This window comes from Haemorhous mexicanus, chromosome 22 (assembly GCF_027477595.1).
Source record: "Haemorhous mexicanus isolate bHaeMex1 chromosome 22, bHaeMex1.pri, whole genome shotgun sequence".
Lineage (NCBI taxonomy): Eukaryota > Metazoa > Chordata > Aves > Passeriformes > Fringillidae > Haemorhous > Haemorhous mexicanus.
The window spans coordinates 558,844-571,814 of NC_082362.1; the positions used below are offsets into that span (position 1 = coordinate 558,844).

General features: G+C 50.9%; 1 protein-coding gene across 20 annotated transcripts in view; it reads right to left on the reverse strand.

Moving 5' to 3' along the window:
* Positions 1 to 12,971, reverse strand: part of TSPOAP1 (TSPO associated protein 1) — a 69,056-nt gene that overhangs the window by 44,765 nt on the left and 11,320 nt on the right. For 17 of the 20 annotated variants that reach the window (XR_009489208.1, XR_009489211.1, XR_009489210.1 and 14 more), the window contains exons 1-2: positions 4,860 to 5,147; positions 109 to 216 (exon numbers count right to left, since the gene is read on the reverse strand). Coding sequence is in view for 9 of the 20 variants with exons in the window: in XM_059866247.1 (XP_059722230.1) it covers positions 109 to 216; positions 4,860 to 5,132 (381 nt within the window). In the remaining 11 variants the exon portion in view is untranslated. Of the gene's footprint in view, positions 1 to 108; positions 217 to 3,832; positions 4,035 to 4,859; positions 5,148 to 8,300; positions 8,478 to 10,519; positions 10,649 to 12,252; positions 12,361 to 12,971 lie in introns of those variants that run through there. The other 3 variants (XM_059866257.1, XM_059866256.1, XM_059866255.1) reach the window with 3 other exon arrangements.

The window sequence follows — 12,971 nt, forward strand, 5'->3', positions numbered from 1 at the left end:
TAAAAAGACTTCAGTCCCCAAAATCTCCACCTGAACTGCACATATGAAACCCCCAACAAAAATAAGAAAGTAGTACACTCCTTCTCCCAAACCAGGGTCACAACTCACCAGCTGCTGTATCTGTTTGCTGCTCTCTTGGTTTGTTACTGCATTTTTGGGAGGAAAATTTTCATGTCCTTCAGATGCGGGTCCCAGCGGTTGCACACCTGGTTCCACCTGAAAGCAGAAGAGATGCCAGAGAGCTCAGGGACATCCTGAGACTATAGAGCACACCAAGGAAAGAGGGACTTTCCTGGCAATACCACCCAGGAGAGCAGCGCTCCACAGGGAACTCCTGATCTCTGAGCTGCACCACTTGACATGGAGAAAGCTGGACAGCTCACCAGGGATCTCTGTGCTGGGAATCTCCTGGAGTCCAGTGCCAACTAGCCCAGCTTGACTGAAGTATCTCTGAGGAACAATGGGCTCCAGGAAGCTCTCAGATCCAAGCTCCCATTTGTGCCTCACCTAATGACCCAATGAGAGGCAGCAGCAACACCTTTCATGGCCCTCCCCAAAGCAACAGAGGGGAGAAAGGAGAACACAGCACAAAAAGGGCAGAAATAAGTGAAGGTGTCAGAATCTAAGGGCAGGGAAGAGCAGACAAACACTACCAACAAATGCAGCATCCCACATCTGCTGGTAGCTGGGAAGGGCTAAAATGGCAGCAGTGTCATGGCTTTTGTGCACCACCAAACCAGATGAAAGGAGACACTTTCTATACACATTTGTACACAAGTTTCTAACAAAATGCCTTTTCATTTGGGTAGCAGACAAACACACATTAATCCTCTGAATTTTTGCTTTTGGCTGATACTTGACATTGTCTCCCCAGAATAAGCCCTGACTGCAGGGTAAGGACTGAGACAGAAGAAAAAGGGTCTTGATAAGGTTTTAAACATTAACTGTGAAGTTATTTTTGATAAACAGATTTTAGGGACAGATCTTTAAGATCATCAAAGCAAACCTGTACTGTGAGGAAGCAGCAGGACTTTATGAATCCATCTCAGCCTTAGCTTTATCTGACCTCTCCTCAGACATGGGGCTCCTCATTTCACTCTGAACACCTTCAGTGCTGAGGGATCCACGGGATGAGGTCTGAGCTCCCTGTACAGCCAGTCATTAGAGCAGTGTCTAAGTACTATACCAGGGATGTGATTTTTAACTTATTTTTGGCTTGAAAAACATAGGTTTTTATCTACATCTATATTCATGGCTCTTATGCTGAAAGCCTGAGAGCTCCAAGAGCTCACACTCAAGCCCAGGCTACCAAGGATTTCTCATTTTCTGCTAAAAAAAAAAACAAACAACAAAAACAACAACAACAACAAAAAAAAAAAAACAACCACCAAACTGTAATCACCTTCCACGTGAACCATGCTCCCTATCATCCATGGAATAAGGTTCACTGCAGAGTCCAACAGTCTGTGCATCAACCAGCACATGGAAATCTTGGGATCCTCCACCCAACCCATGGCACCTCAAGGGCCCCAGTGCTTGGAAGCTTTCAGGTCTGCTGTGAAACCCATACTTAACTGTGGAATAGCCCTGTGGAAATATTTCTGAGACTTTTTTCCTTTTCAATCACCTTTCTCATACTAAATACTAAACTGGTATTTCAGAGAATCCCAGAATAACTGAATTTGAAAAAGACCTCCAAGCCCATCCAGTCCAAGCTGTGCCCAATCCCCACCTTGTCCCCAGCCCAGAGCACTGAGTTACATGTCCAGCCCTTCCTTTAACTTCTCTGAAGACAAGGACTCCAAACCTCTCCAGGCAGGCCTACCAAGGCCTGAGCACCCCTTCCAGGAAGAAATTCCTGCTGAAATTCCACCCTGAGGCTCCCCTGGCCCGGCCTGAGGCAGTTCCCTCTCCTCCTGTCCCTGTTCCCTGGGAGCACAGCCCAAACCCCCCCCTCCCCCTGACAGCTGTCCCCTCCTGTCAGGAGCTGTGCAGAGCCACAAGGGCTCCCCTGAGCCTCCTTTTCTCCAGGCTGAGCCCCTTTCCAGCTCCCTCCTCTGCTGCTCCTGGGGCAGGATGCTCCATATTACAAGGTTCAGCCAAGGGACTGGCAACAGCCTCCTCCCTTCACTAGTGCTGTCAGATTTAGCCTTGCTGACTTATTTGTCAGCCAGAAAATCTTCTAGCAGTGAGGACAGACTGTCCCGAGTCAGAGAAACAAAGCACATGCATGAGAAAAGCCATCTTATCTGACAAAACTTGCAGGATCAGGTGGAAATCAAGGTATGGAAGGGTCATTTAAGGAAGGTAAGGGCATGGCAGAGGGAAAAAAACATCTGTGCATCCCTCTTCTTCACAGCCAAATTTGGGGGGGGGGGGGCAGGAAATGGGGGTTGAAATATCAAACTATGAAGAACAAGGCTGAGAACCTCTCTGAAACTGAACCGTCTATAAGAACTGTGGAAGCTAAGAAAATAAAGAGCAACAAACCACCAAGATTATGTAGTATTCACCCCAGGGTTTAAAACCCCCTTTGGCATGAACTGTATCAGTCTGCGCAGTAAGTCACTTCTCCAACACCACCTTAACACAAAACACCTGGAAGATGGCAAATGCCATGCTTAAAGAGTTTTTCAGAGTTTTAAGCATATTCCAGCAGACATCTGCAGAAAGACAGACCAGTACATTTGACACCATTTCTGGGCAAACTGATAGAAACTGCATAAAACGCAAATACTTTAAACAATCCAAACAAACTTACATTGCGGCAGGGGGAAACATATTCACGATGTGTAAAGAGGTTTTTTTTTTTAAGATGTCAGCAAGTAAGTGGGTGAGGGAGACCCAGTAGGAACCTGCTTGGGCACTCAGAAGACATTCGCTGCAGTCCTTTAACAGGTGTCTGCAGACACCGAGCCATCACGGGGTGAGGAGAGGTTTTTCTCTTGGCCAAATATTCCATAAAAATAAGAGGACGGAATAAGAGGGAGCAGGAACTGTGCTCTGCAAGCACTGATGCAGCAGAGACAGTGATGAGGGCCTCATGACACCGAATGATTACAGAGACTAATGATGGTTTAATAAAGAGTGCTTAGACAAAAAAGTAAAGAGATCTTCTGGGAAAGGGAGAGAAAACTTCATTATGCTGTCATATAAATCAATGCCACAGCATCCGGGATGCTGCTGCACACTGCTTCCCCAACACAAAACTGACAGAGAAAACACACAAAGGAAGGAGACAAAGATGATGAACACTGAATAATGGAAGAAGCTGGAAAAACACAACCACAACAACAAAAAACCAAAACAAATAAACAAACAACCCCCCCCCAAAAAAAAACAAAAAAAAAAAAAAACAAAACAAAACGGGTGAATGAGAGGGTTTTATAAACCCAGGAGTGACTTGGAGGAGACAGACAAGGAATGAATGAATATTCAATGCATCTGCTGGAAGAGCCGGGGGGCAATAAATGAAACCAGCTGGCGGGAAGGTGGGGAGAAGATGCACAGCCCAATCTCCCACCGGGGGATGCGGGATTGTATTACACTGAAAACACGGGTGGAAACCGGCAGAGCCCCTGGGAGTCACACCTCCGGAGCTCGGGCTCGGACACCCCTGACCCGAAGCCCCGGGGGCTGCGGGGCACAGTGGCACCCGTGGAGGGCCCGGGCCGGCGGAGGGCCCGGGCCGGCGGAGGGCCCGGGCCGGCGGAGGGCCCGGGCCGGCGGAGGGCCCGGGCCGGCGGAGGGCTCGGGCCGGCGGAGGGCCCGGGCCGACACGGCCGCGCTCCCCGGCGGGGCCTCGGAGCAGCCCGGCGCAGCCCGGCCTTACCTGGCGGCAGTGCAGCCCCGTCCGAGGCCCCGCGGCACCCCCGGCCCAGCGCAGCCCCACTGCAGCCCGCCCCGGCCTTACCTGGCGGCTGCGCGGCCGCGGAGGGGGCGGCGCCCTGAGGTGGCCCCGGATCTGCCGGGCTGAACCACTGCGGGCGGAGGGGCCGTCGGGGCCCGGCGGCTCCGAGTGCGGCGGCACCGGGGGAGGCCCTTTGCTGTGGTGACACCCCCGGAGCTGCCTCCGGCTGGGGGGCGGGCCCCAGAGCTGGATCGAGTCCAGAGGAGGCCCCGGCGCTGCTCCAAGGGCTAGAGCCCCTCTGCTCTGGAGCCAGGCTGGGAGAGCTGGGGGTGCTCACCTGGAGAAGGCTCGAGGGAGAGCTCAGAGGCACTTCCAGGGCCTAAAGGGGCTCCAGGAGAGCTAGAGAGGGACTGGGGACAAGGGATGGAGAGACAGGACACAGAGAATGGCTTCCCATTGTCAGAGGGCAGGGATGGATGGGATATTGGAAAGGAATTCCCGCCTGGCAGGATTGGGAGGCCCTGGCACAGGTTGCCCAGAGAAGCTGTGGCTGCTGCATCCCAGAAAGCGTCCAAGGCCAGGTTGGACAGGGCTTGGAGCAACCTGGGATAGTGGAAGGTGTCCCTGCCCATGGTAGGGAGTGGAATGAGATGCACTTATAAGATCTCTCCAATCCAAACCGTTACATGATTCTACAAATAAGAAACATTACCTGCTTTCTTAGGCTGAAAAACACAGCACGGGAGCCCTGTGCTAGGGAAAACAAGCAGGACTGAGCTCCTGGCACAGCTCAGCGTCCCTGTGCTGGTGTGGGCTGCCAGCAGGATCTACAACCCTCCTCACCTTGAGACCTGGTGCTGGAATGTGTCCCTTTGGAAACCAGCACTGCACCTCTTTGCAGTAGATGTCAGCCACAGCCCTAACCTTCTCCAAATGAAGTTCCCTAAGAACAGCAATTAACAGCTATTAAAATAGCCAAACTTTCGGATCGCTGACCCACTTGTCTCACCTCCCTGCAAGTTCTCCCTCCCAGCGCTGGGTCTCCCAAGGCCTCCTTTGGTTGAGGTGCACCTTTGAGGCAGGAATTGGTTGGTCGTGGACATGCAGCAGCACTGGGCATGGCACTGCCTGAGCTCATTTTGGAGGAACGTAGACACTCCTTGAAATTCTTGAGCGCAATCTGCCTCTGGAGCCGCAGCACCTCTCGCTGGGATTCCCGCAGCAGGCGGTCGAACTCAGTGACGTTTGGGCAGCAAGGGTCATCCTGTGGGAAACCAGCCATGGCACCATGGCACTGACAAGCTCCAAAAGGTGGTACATCTCACATTTAACATGCAAACTCCAAAAGAGGAGAGGCTGGGAAAACCCAGGTAGTGTGGCACACATGCATGGCTGATTCCTGGGTCTCCAAAGCCTCAAAACTTGCTTTACATCCTTTATGCAAAAACATTATTCCTTGTGAAGATGAAACCCCGCCTGTAATGCTCCTGCAGCTCTCCCAGCATGATGTGCAGGGTTTTTCCAAGCATGGGCCATCTCATCACATGCCAGTAGGGAGCGTGGCAGGATAACGTCATTTCACAGCCCAGCCAAACCAGAGCTCTCACTGCTTTCTTTACTCCTCGGTGTGGGTGCTGGCAAGCACTGGGCCTTGATAGATTGCAGGAATGAAGAACAGGGATTTGGTCAGTTCTTTCTCAGGATAATATTTGGCTTCCTAACATTCTTGATTTCTCTCCTCAAGACAGTATGTGTGATGGACACCTATCTATAGCATAAGGGGTCACTCCCATCCACACACGACCCAAACACAGCAGCTTTTGAAGGAAACCAGCACAATCTGTTTCTTACAAAACTGGGGAGAATATGTCACAGCTTGTTTGATTCTTCAAAGGTTTCCAGATTTCAGGAAGCTGAAGAAACACGTACCTGCATGTCCATACGTACAAAATGAGGTTATGAAAACCTGTCTTTAAAAATCTGCTGCTGGAGGAGACATTGTTCATTCCCCTGGAAAGCTCCTAAGCCAGAGGATTCAAGATATAGCTGGTATCCAGAACAAATTTAATCTGCTTCCCTGTTTGTTTCTTCTTTGCCCTAAAACAGTGTATGCTTTATAAATACAATTTGTGGAGAGAACCATGGTTACTCTCATGCTGCAAGGGGGAAACTGAGGCAGCATTAATGGGAACTGATTATAGAATCAAGAAGTGAGCAGCTGGGCCTCCTCTCTGCCAGCTCCATGTTCAGGCTATCAGGGTAGTAGTTCTTTAAACAAAATTGGCTGGGGCTATGTATAAAGTCTCCCTTCCCCCACCACAAAAAGGCAGCTATTCCCAACAGACAGCCTCTGAAGCCTGGGGGAATAAGGGAGTAGAAAAAAGCTGAGTCCTCCCCTCAGTTTCTATTATACCAATCCCCTGCAGCTGTTCCCCCCAGTGCTCCACTTCCAAGAATCCATGCTGCAAGAAATTGCAGCCTGGATTTAGCTGGAGCCGGGGTTTGTTTGGAAGCAGATCACTGGAGTATGATCTCAGGAAATTATTTTATTCCATCCTAAGAGTCCTGGCTTTGCAAAACGAGGCCAGTCCAGGGTGCAGGTTGTGAGTTCTGCTACTGCCAGGGAACTGAGTATATCTGTTTCATAGCTACTGAAAAATTTCTACTGATTTAAATAGCCAAGATTAAAATTGATTTAGTAACAAACTCTTGAGTGTGCACACCATATCTCTGCATAAAACACTCTTCATTGGCATAATGCATTTTGCATGCTGCAGACAGATTAGGGGAATTTGGAATTTTAAGTAGCTGGAAATTAAAATTTAATGAGCAGTTTGCTTGGAAGAGAAAAGGGAAAAACAAGATCAGACAGAATTATCTATATTGCTCTCTTTTCTGTGGATTCCCTGCTCAGCCATCGATGTCCCGGTTGCTGGTGCCATAGACAGGGTCACCAGGGACAGGGTGTTCACTCAGGGCAGCCTAGGAAGGCAGTGACTGAATTTGTCAGCCCTGGGAGTTGCACCCATGTGCTTTTCCTTGGCCAGGAATGAATCTTGCTCACCCACTTCTGTCACATTCCTTTGCAATCTGTCATACCTGTCCCTAGCAGGTTCAGGTTGCCCAGCACACTGCTAGGAAAATCAGAGTGCTTTGGAGAGGGTCTGTTCCCCTTTCTGTGGGGGCCTGAGATGAGAAATCAAACAAATGGGAAGAAAACTTATTGCTGACACTGTAGAGCACAGAAAGACCTGGATAGGTTTGTCCTTTGGTTTAATGCCAGGAAAGATCAATAGGGCAGCTCTGTACAAACACCAAATACACCACATTGTTCTAATCCTAACTAGATCCACATTAGGGAAAGACTGAGAATCCACCTTCAAATCTGTAGTTAAACTAAACATATGGGGAGGTCAGGGACAAAAATAAAGCTATTTTCAATGAGGAAGTGTTTGTCACCTAAATACCACTTAAGTAGGACAGGTAGATGTGCAAGTGTTCAGCTCAGCTGGGGGCAGGGAGGTAGGGTGTCACTTGACCACATTTGCATTAGCAAAACAGGGGGAAACCAGCATAGGCCCAAGTGTTACTGAGATCCTTTGGAGATTTGAACTGACCTAAACTGCAAGCATCCAGTTTGGGAATCAAAGAGGCAACTTAGATGCCCAGAACAGGTTGCTTTAGTCACCTTGAGTGGGGAACCATCTCACCCAGCTCCAGCTGTCTGCAGAGGCTCCTTTTAGAACCACCACAGAGAAGGGCTTTGCAGGAACAAAACATCTGACCAGTCCTAGATCTTGGGATGAGCTGAATTACCACTTTATCCCACCATTCGCATTGGCATGGCCTGTGCTGGTACTGAGGGGAATGCAGATCACCAGCCCAGGAGCAGACACCAGCACTGTGGATGGTTTCATGAACACCCAGCCCTGCCTGGTGATTTGTAGCCTTCATAATAAACATGTCAGGAGGCACTGAGTTATCCCCAGTCTCATGGGGGCTGTGACTCCTCAGAAAGCTGCAGCACGAAGCTTGGGATCTAGACTGGTTTTTGGGAATGGGCTTCTCAAAGAAACGCTTTGAAAGCAAGCCCTGCTTCTACAGCTTGCTTGCAGCTCAGCCCTTTGAAAAGTCACCCTGTGTCTTTGGCTTCTCGGGGGTTTCCAGGGAAGGAGTTTTAGTCACTGCTGGAAATGGCAGCTCAGATCCATGAACTGATTGAGGGACAAGCACGGTGTCCCCCAACGCACTCTTCTGGAGAGATATGGACAGTCTCTGCCACACACTCCCCCAGCTGTCCCCACTCGGCTCACAAACCAGATCCCCTCCCCTGTTTTCAGCTTCCACTTGAGACTAATTCCCCCCAACCACTTCCTCTCAGAGCCTGGTTTCCATCACCACTGTTGTGCTTGTCCCCAGCCCCAGAGTTATGTCCCACAAAGTGTCTCACCTTCCCTGCCAGGAGTTTAGCCTGCAGTTCCCGGCATTCCTGCTGCAGAGCTTCAATCTGCTTGTCTTTTGCCAGGAGAGCACTGGCTTGCTCTGTCAGGTCCTTTGCACGCTGGCGGGCAAATGCTTTTTTGCACAGTTCCAGGCTGGAGCCCTTCAGAGGCATTGGAGCAGTTACCTACACCAGAGAGCAGTGAGGTGTGTTCATGTGTGATAACCATTACCTCATCACCTCTTCGTGTTCAACAACCACCACCCCATCACCCTTTGGTGTTCCTTAACCACCACCCCATCACCCAGCCCAGGGAGCACCATTAAAAAATGCAGGCCCATAGGACAGACAAACAGACAGAGGAAGAGGAGCTGGACAGACCTATGGAAATGTAGAAAAGGAAAGGTTGGATGGAAAAGTGGCTTAAAGAATAGGTGGGAAAGACAAGGTACTCAATAGGTACACCCAGCACAGGCTGCAGGCAGGGCAGAAGTGGGTAGGGGAAGGAGAGAAAATCCAGATGAGGTAAAAAAGACAAGAGAAAACAGCAGAGAGGAGGGGAGAATGGTAAGAAAGATGAGCATGGGATCAAGGGTAGAGGTGGCCAAACCAGGAAGAGAAACAGAGATTCCATGGGTTTCTAGTAGTAAAGAGCTTCTGCATGGGTGGGCAGAAGATAGAGGCAAAGGCAGAGGCTAAAGAAAGCCCATCCAGGGCCAGTGCGGCCAGGGAGGACTGGGAGAAAAACAGGACTGGAGGAGAAGTAGTTCAGGTTCACATGCTTCCTGGGAGGGAGGAAAGCATAAGATGGGGATGGCAGTGGGGCAGGCAGGGACGGATAGATGGCTGAGTATAGGCTCTGCCCAGGCAGGAGCTGAGGCTGCCCGGCACAGAGTTCCTGGGATGTCCCTATCCCTGGAGTTGGCTCTCCCACTGGGTGTCAGCACCACAGACTTGGATGAAGGGGCAGCTCAAACCCTCTGTTCATCCCAGCCCTATGGGCAGTGAGGATACATCCAGTCCCTGGGTTTATCCAACCCTTCCTTTCTCTGCCCAGCTATTTTCATCTGCACAAAGCCTGAAAATCTGGGAAGGGGATCCTCTGGTGCCAGATCAGGCACGCAGAATCCTCTGCGCAAAATTTTCTTCCCCAGGTCTTCCCAAGCATCTCATGCATGTGCAGAAGCTGTGTGTCCATGGCTTCACAGGACCTGGGTGCCAAGCACAGGAGGGACCTGGTGCCAAATTAACCCCAGCTCCTCCGGGCCCCTTCTCTGGTTGTACCTCCAGCCCACTCTCCAAAAGGCACAGCCACCCCAGCACTTGCTGCTGTCAGGACATGTGGGCGAGCACAGGAGCCCAGGAGTCATTTCTCCAGGACTTGCACAGGCCCTAAACTGTCCCCACCCCAAACTTTCACTGGGGAAAAAATAAAACAGTATTTGTATAGGTGCTGGAGGATCTGCATAGTATGTCAAATGGTTTCTCTCAACATAGTATCTCACAAGTCCATCTGTTGCCCTGCAAGTATCAAAATCCTGTGACAGATGAGCGACACAGTGCCTGGGGACAGAAAGGGCAGCAGTGCCAGGAAATCCCCCTACCTTTTTTCCAGCACAGCTTTCACTTCCTCCTTTCTACCCTAAATAGTTTGAATTCCCCATCACAATCCCTGCGTTCCTTCAGGAAGGTGTGGCCAAGATCCCATACATTACAGCCACCTCCCACTGCTGCTGCACCATGTCACACACTCCAGGGTTCACAACAAGCTGCTATTGGGTTGGAAAAGGCAGAAGCCCTGTGGCTTGCACAGCATTTCCAGTGAGGTGTGGATGGGACAGAGCTGCCTCTCACCCCTTCCTGTTTTGCTTCACCGCACTCCTTTTCTCATTCAAATCCTTCCTGTTTCTTTTTGTTGAAGTCAGATGAATTATTTTCATTACTTGCCCAAGGAAAGCTGAGTTAATTACTTTAAACTATGCTCTTACAATAAGAAATCAGCAGGAAGAAATTCCTCAAACCAGCCCCCAAGAGGAGTAGAGAAGCTGGCAATAGCTGGGGTTGGTAATTCGTGCTCTGCTATGACATGCAAAACATATTTGCTGTCAGTTTAAGAAAAAGGGAAAGGAAAGGCCTTTCTAGCTCAATGGAAGCAGAAAACCAAAGGTCCTAGTGGTGAAATGCTCTCCCAGCCCAGCTCCCCAGCCACATCAGGTCCCGGCACCCACCACTTTGAGGTTTGCCTCCTGGAGCTTCCGGGCCCTCTCCTCCAGGCGCTTGGCGATCACTGCCAGCTCTGCATTCTTCCTCTTCAGGTGCTTCACCTTCTCCTCTGTCTGGGGGAAGCAGCTCCTGCGCTGGAGAGCAGAAGGAGAAGTTGGAGGTGAAGCCTTTGCTCAGGAGCCAACATCACGGCCTCTATCTGACCTACAGAGGGCACAGAGGCCTTTCCCTGCCCAGGGCTTGGCCTGTTCTCCTGGAACTATCCCAGCCGTTGAATACCAATCTCTGTTGCCTCTCCAGTTCCTGAAAATTGTGTTTTCCTGGTATTTTTGTTAATGTAACCTCTCGGTCCCCATAAGATGCCCTTCACCCCATCCCAGACCATCCCACATGGTCCCTCTCCATCCACATCCCTGTTGCAGGCTCTGCTAGGACTCAACATGTCTCCAGCATCCTGGAGTATCCTGGCCACCCACCCTTTGGGCTTTCTCTTCCAGAGTCTTCCCAGTTTATTTCCCCAGGATTACAGGACTCAACACATCCCTGAGGATTTGTACTGCACCACCACAGCAAGCTTATCTGTGTCCTTTCTGTCTTGACACCAAAGCATGAGCAGGAGAAGGCGACAAAGGACTTTTTGATATTTGCAAAGCAAATTTCCCTTTTCTTCCTATTGATTCTCTTTACTCTTAATCCCCTTTTATTTGTTATCTGTCTGTTCCAATAAGCTGCCTCTTGCCAATGGTTCCTTCTCCCAAGGTCAAACCCAGATGTGTTATGCTGTCTTTTCACATCAGCAGAAATGTCAGATTGACTGATCCTCACGATTATTTCCCTCCCTGCCCCTCTGAGAGTGCACCATGAGTGCCTGGGCTGGAAGGCTGAGGCTAATTTTTGAGAGTCAAAATTTGACACACAGGCTTGTGTTTCACTAAAATCCAGATGATTGATAAGGGCTAACTCCTCGGGGTGCTGGTCATGCTGAATTTATGCTTTTAGTGTAAGAAAATTATCTAAAATATGCATTTTGAATGGGGTGATAGGAATCTGAAATGCTGAGCAATCAAATTTGCCCAGCATGGCTGGGCTGCACCCTCACACTGCAGGACTAGTAAGGGGTGATGCTCTCCAGGGAGGATGCAGGGAGTATCCCCTCTTTCCTGAGAGTCCTGGCAATCCCACCTGGGGAGTTAGGGATGAGGGAGGGGGCAGAAGGCAGATGGCCCAGGCTGTGGCAGCCTGGCTTGGCTTTGGGGTACAGCTGGGGAGGATCTTGGTGCTGGGCTCTCATGGGAGTAGGGGGCAGTGCTGCACTGTCACCCACAGCCAAGGCTGAGTGAATCAGTGTTTCTACTTTTCCAGTTAAAGAGGAAACAAGAGCGACTTCCCCTCCCCTGCCCAGCCCTGCTCAGCACTGCAGGGAAGAGTCCACCTTCAGCTAATGGCTGCAGCATGAAGGCACACAGGGGATTCATAGCACCAGACCTCCTTTGTCCTCTGGCCCTGTCCAGATTATCTTGTGAGCTCAAGAAGCATTTGGACAACAGTCCTGCACATGGTGTGATTCTTGGGGATGGTCTGTGCAGGGCCAGGAGCTGGACTCGATGATTCTTGTGGGAGCCTTCCCACTCAGCATGTTCTGTGATTCTATGGTCTCTTAGAGTTGGCAGCAGACAGCAGTTCTCTGTGTCCAGGACTCCTCCCCACACAGCATCCCATGGCAGCAACTCCTGCTCACCAGCAAGCTGTTCTCCTCGGCCAGGCTGGAGCAGTGGTGCTGCAGGTCCTCCAGTGCACTCAGGAGCTTTGTGTTCTGGCTCACCAGGAAGCTGTAGTCAGCCCCACTCTGCAAAACAGTATGGAGAGGCAAGGCAGGGCTTCACCTGCCTGAGGCAAGTCCTGCAGGGCAACAGGGCTTCACCTGCCTGGGGCAGGGACTGCAGGTCCTGCAGGACCACAGGGATTCACCAGGGGCAGTGGCAGAGGGGCCGCAGCCTCACACCAGCCCCAGCCCTGCGGTGAGCCTGTCCTGGCTGTGCCAGTGGCTGGCAGGGTCAGGGTACTGGTGGCAAAGGGTGGGATGTGGGGGCTGATTTTAAGAGGAGGCAAGGCACTGCATGTCCACTGGGGGACAACTGGCCTTTGAGGCCACCCTGAGGGTGACAGCTGCAATCTCCATAGCTTTAAGAATTCTTTCAACTTCCACCCAATAAAAAAGCCCAGACCCTTCTGTTGTCCTGAGCCATGGCACCATCCGAACTGGCTCAGGTGAAACACAGGCAGAGCCAGCAAGACCCAGGCAGGCAGAATACAAGCCCTGGCACCCCAGGCATGTGTGCTTCTTCCCACGGCTAAAGGACACAGTGGCCTCCAGTACCACATGGCTTTGGAGGCAACCAGACTTCCTCACCCTCTTCCCCACACCAGCACTCGTGTTTGGCCTAGGAGCCAGACCTC